Source organism: Ochlerotatus camptorhynchus, unplaced genomic scaffold (genome assembly GCF_037179485.1).
Source record: "Ochlerotatus camptorhynchus isolate MF236.1 unplaced genomic scaffold, CSIRO-AGI_Acam_v1.1 ptg000128l, whole genome shotgun sequence".
In the NCBI taxonomy this organism is placed as follows: Eukaryota; Metazoa; Arthropoda; class Insecta; order Diptera; family Culicidae; genus Ochlerotatus; species Ochlerotatus camptorhynchus.
This window is the reverse complement of record NW_027040618.1, coordinates 2715779-2721269: the sequence shown is the minus strand read 5'-3', so window position 1 is coordinate 2721269 and position 5491 is coordinate 2715779. Positions and strand designations below refer to the sequence as shown.

At 40.6% G+C, this 5491-nt stretch overlaps 2 protein-coding genes across 2 annotated transcripts; both read right to left on the bottom strand.

Annotated features, from left to right (window-relative positions):
• Positions 1-3388: 3388 nt before the first annotated feature.
• Positions 3389-3994, bottom strand: LOC135700097 (uncharacterized). The gene has a single exon (XM_065220487.1). It carries the CDS (start codon positions 3992-3994, stop codon positions 3389-3391), a length of 606 nt encoding a protein of 201 aa, XP_065076559.1.
• Positions 3995-4229: 235 nt separating this feature from the next.
• On the bottom strand, positions 4230-5247 carry LOC135700095 (uncharacterized). The gene is made up of 3 exons (XM_065220486.1): positions 4830-5247; positions 4498-4760; positions 4230-4379 (listed from the first exon to the last, which is right to left on the bottom strand). The coding sequence occupies exons 1-3, from the start codon at positions 5245-5247 to the stop codon at positions 4230-4232; spliced, it is 831 nt and encodes a 276-aa protein (XP_065076558.1).
• Positions 5248-5491: the final 244 nt, after the last annotated feature.

The following is a 5491-nucleotide window of genomic DNA, read 5'->3' as shown; positions in this document are numbered from 1 at the left end:
TATGTTTGATACCCACTTTTGATGATTGAATGCAGTGATGTACAACAAAAAATATCATTTTAGAATATTTGAAAAATTGTAACTAACAAATCGGACACAGAATATGCTTTAACAATTTTTTCTCTTATAGTTTTGACCCTTGGGAATCTGCAAAAAATATAAAAGGGTGACATTTCACTGAAATTTAAAGAACTAAAAATATTTATTTGACAATAGCTATGAAAAATGGACTTTTTTCATAAATCTCATCGGGGCGACCTCTAAACAACATTTCCCAGAATTTCCGCTGTACAACAGTTTGTTTGTAACACCCTTAGCTATCATTTTGAGGTTGAGCGCCCAGATTTCCAGGCATTGTGCAATTTTGGGACACCCTAATGCACATATGCTGTTTTATTTTTTCCTTTGGTGTGTTTTTTCCGTCGATCTTGTTTTCCCTGCTGAGCACCAATGCTACCGACGTGCCAGGAAGGCAGCTCCCACACCTGGACCCTACCACCTATCGACCCATCAACTCATGAACCGGGGACCAACGGCTTTACTTCCCATCCGAAGGAAGGCGTGATCAGAGATGTTATGCCTCAGAACATCCCGGCGGCGCTCATCGCAGCTCATAGATCAGCGCGCTAGAGGTCATACCGGGCAACCGGTAACATAAAAAATCGATAGCACACATTTATTTTATTATCAAGTACTTAACTCGAAACAAACCGGATGGAAAATAAATAATCTCTAACAGCCACAAAATAATAAGGTATGATTAACTTTTCTTCCATATAATTTTCATTTTTGCGTGGCTGGCACTTTCATCACCAAATCTGGTAATCTAACATAACATGATTGAACGTGTGTGCGGTATCTATTCTTGTTCGATCACACCTCACTCGCTTGAACAAAAGCCTGGCTCATCGCACCAACCGAACAATAGATCAGGCGTGATTGAGGTCATATGCCGGATAACAAAAAAATGTATGTTTTCTGTCATTTTAAGCCCATAAATTCCCCGGGGGCACCCAGAACATGGTCGGAAGTTTAATTTGGTACAAGGCACTCAATATTGTTATTGATCTTGTTATCGAATTTGGAAGTAATGTGAAGTGTCGCATGGTAGGTTTTATTCCTTCCATGTCAAATTTAGGTCCATGGTCCATATACCATGGATGTTATTCCGGCCATATCTCCGCAACTAATTGACTGATTCCAAAAATATTCGATAGCTCTCAATGGGACTACAATACCTATAGTTTGACGTTAAAGTTTTTCCAAATCGAGTCAGTGATTTCCGAGAAAATGAGCTAATTCGTGCAAAGTGAACTTTTTTAAAAACGTTGTGAAACTCAAATTTATTGATTTTTTTTAATAACAAATTCATAAAAACTGTATAAAAAAGTTTTTTTTTAATGATATTCATAGCTCTAAACAAAGTTTTTAAACAAATATTGGCTAAACTAGCATTTGCAAAAATAGGTCCAACCATCATCATTTTTTAGGTCCAACCAAGATCAGCATAGGTCCAACCAACATCATAATTCTTTGCTGAATAAAAACGTTTCATAAAATCATTTGTTCATAATATTAAACTTTTTATGTTATTATTAGAAACAAGAAAGGTAAATCTTTCCTCTAAGCACGAAATTTTCATAATTATATGTTGAATTCATAAAAAAGACGACATGAATTTTGACGTCGTGTGAAACCAGCCTAAATAGGTCCAACTATCATCAGTTACCCTACCAGATGTATGACTGGACCAACTTGTGGGATCTCTGACTTCGAATGAAAAATGGTCTACGTCTGCTTGTCTAACAACGTCAACAAGAACTCGATGTGGTCAGCGAGATGGTTGTTCTAGTGACTGCCTCCTACCAAGAGGAATACTTGCGAGGTAGCTTTATCAACAAGGAATAATGAAAAACCGCTGTTCCATCACATGACTCAAAATATTCTCGCCTCTAAGGCGCGTTACAAGGCTAAAAATCAACTGGGACAATATCAGTACCAGCTGGAGGCAAAGGATCGACCATCGGAATGGAAGAGAAACTGATAATGCTTATTGAAATTCGCATGGAGGACCAGCGTTATCGATGAAGAGTAGCAAATAAAAACCTGTAAATAATAATAAGGAAATAAATAACCAGTTTGAGGAACCTTTGAAAATAAACAAACCAAACAATCATCCTTTTATTCTGCACCTTTCACTGACTTCAAATAGCACTTTTTAGCAAACATTTCAGCAAGAATTTCCAATTTGGGATAGGTTTACTGTCTATAATAGCACAGCATTATTGTACAGCATTATCCTACTGGGAATCGTAAATTTAAAAGAGCTGGTATCTTGAGGTAACCCACTTGACAAATGTACTACTTCTTGTTATAAATCGGTTTTGAAAATATGAGCAATCATAGTTACAACTGAAATATAAGTTATCAACAACACAAATTTGTTCAACCATGAAATACATGATGTTGATGTTTTTAGTGTTATTAATAAGAATTTTGAACAATCATTTCACTTGTCTATGAGATCTACTAATCACTCTGAAAAGGGTTCAATATTATTGATATATTGCTCAAAATGGTAAGGTACAAAATATGCAAGGAAGGAAGTCAAACTTAGTTTATAGTCTGGAATGTGGTCATTGGAAGACTTAGTAGCGATAAATTGATATCAGCTCATTTTAAGATAACATTTCAGGCAGTGCAATAAACCTTGCAACAAAAGTTGCTTGTTTACTACAGATTTTTGTAAGAAATACCATTGCTGTTCTAGCTAAAAATACCTACAGAGGGTATAAGCAAATGATGCTTCATTCATATGCCATTAACTTTGCTAACACCAAACGAGCAACTTTCTCCTTAATCAATATTTTCCAGTAGTGGTAATTGGCATCATTCAGTGAACAAGCAAACATAACATATATTGTTTATTGATAAGTATTAGCCTGAAACTGTATGATACCTGTACTATTTTTGCATTAGTATAATTTTGTGGCAAGTACAATGATATACTCTATGCCCTATGGATCAAACCCAGCCACCTCAAGCAAGCTCTTGCTTTGTAGCTGTGCCTGTACCGACTGAGCTAAGGGAGGCCCGCTCTATTGCTGTTACTGTATTTCGATCCCGGCGATTTGATATGAATTTCCAATCAACACGTCTTTCCTATAACTCAAATATTAATTCTTTTACGTACACGTCCCTTCAAACTAATTTCAGTTCGCTTTCTATCATATTGTTAAAAAATCCGATCAAAAACTTAACTCTACAATATGAAGAAGCTTGGAACGTAACACATGATATTCTGCTCAGTAAACAAAATCCGTCGCCACAAGGCCACCTATCTCCTTATTACCTTTGTTACTATCGTAACATAGGTTTAAAATCGGATTTACACGCCTTGCCGTCTGCTCGCCTTCGCTGCGGCAAAAGCATCGATAATGGAATTAAAATCAATCTTCTCGACCTCTTCCCGTTCAACACTCAGCAAAGCAAGGTCGCTCAACCGATCCTGTCCCATGGAGGCTCGAAGATAGTTTAAAATCAATTTTAATTTGCTGAAAGATCTTTCGCAGCTCGCAATCGAAACAGCAATCGTTAATAAGATCTGAATGGCGATTCGAAGATTCGGGAACACGCTCTCATCTCCGTATTGCACGATGAACAGCAGAACATCTTCAGGTCGTGTTAGTTTGACGTTCGTCCTCGTACTGATCATCATTCTGAAGTCCAAAATCTCCTCGTACAGCTGCTCACCATCAACATCACGGTTGTAAGTCTGGCTGAAGTTCTCGCACTTTGTCTTCAAGATGTCCCTGCTGATACCGGTACATAATCCCTCGACGTCGAGAAGAAAGCCAAACTTCGCATCAGTGTCGTGCAAACGAGTGAATCTGTCGTCCATCTCGGTGTGCAGGCGGTCGATCGTCTCCTTCATAGCTCGTTCGATTTCCTGCGTTGTTTTCAATCCAGCATCTTTAGATGTTTCGCCAGCCATTGTCTTCTTTTGTCTTGGTCGCCTTTCCGTCACAACCTCCCACTCTTGACAGAGATTAAGCCCAACCTCCAGAGCTTTACTCACTAGTCTTTCCCTCTCGTTGTAGAAATGATCTCGTAGGCTTTCCAGGTCTAACGCGGCATCGTGGAAGTTCATCGCCGGATCTTGCAACCTTTTTTGGACTCGGTCGATCGGGAGAAGCACGTTGGTCCAAAATCCAAGAAGGGTCAAAAATTCAGGAGTCAACATCCTGTTGTAGAGCTGCCTCGCTTCGCTCCGTGTGTCTGTGGTCTCCGTGGCACCATCCATCATGGCTTGAAGGACTTGGAGTATCTCGTCGAGGTGGTTGTTGATGGGCTTCACCGCTTCCACCCTTGCGCTCCATCTGGTTGTTGACTCCGATTTCACAACTTTAGGTAACAGCAATCTTGAGTTTTTCCCAGCGCTGAGTCGAGGAGGAAAAGAATACGTAGAGAGCTTGAATGGTCCCAAAAAAAAGTCACCATCATAACGTCCTGTTTGGCTGCGTTGACACCAACCAAGTTGAGTGAGTGATTGTCGCAGTTCACGAAAACTGCCAGGTGATTCTTCTCGATGATCCTTTGTTGAACACCACTTTTGTGTCCCGCCATCACAGCAGCGTTGTCGTAGCACTGCGACCGGCAATCCTGGAGGTCCATACCGTCTTTCTTCAACTGGCTCAAAATGGTCCCAACTAAGCTCTCAGCGTCTTTCAGGTTGATCTGAATGAATCCTAGAAAAGATTCTGCAACACGTACCGTTTTCTTTGTAAAATCCACGTCCACATATCTAACTACTTCTGAAACTTGCTCACGGTGTGCTTGATCAGGGGTCGAATCAAACATGATACCAAAATATTTCGCTTGACGGATCGTTTCGAGCATATTTTCGCGAACAGTAGACGCCATCAAATAGATAAACTCGTTCTGTGTGGCTGCCGAGAGGTAAGAAGTCGATCCGGGACGATTTTTGGCATTTTTGAGGTGCGCTTGCATGACAGGGTCGAAGGCGGCGAGAAGTTTCAGGAGTCCAAGAAAATTCCCGACGTTAGAGGCGTCGTCCGACTGGAGGGATTCTCGGTGTCCTCGCAGAGCCAGGTTTTGCGTCGCAAGAAACTTGATGCGGTGAATAAGTCGTTCCAGGATGTCTCGCCATTTTTGTTTCTCCACATCAATCTCTGACTGCAGCTCCACATCGATCAATCCTTTGTTCTCGGCCAAAGTCCGTTCCATTTGTTTCCATTGAGTGATGCATTCACGATGATTCTTCGACATTTCATGAACAGTCATACGCTCAGATGCTTTCCAATGATTGAATCCGCATTCCTGCTCCGAACTCGACTGAGGGTTTGATCGAGAAAAGAGCAAACAGCAGATGCAGAAAGCTGATTGCTTTGCTGGAGAATAAACTAGCCAGGACCGAGTCACCTTCTTCCCGTTCGCCAGTGTCCTTTTGAACCAGGATTTGTTCATCGAC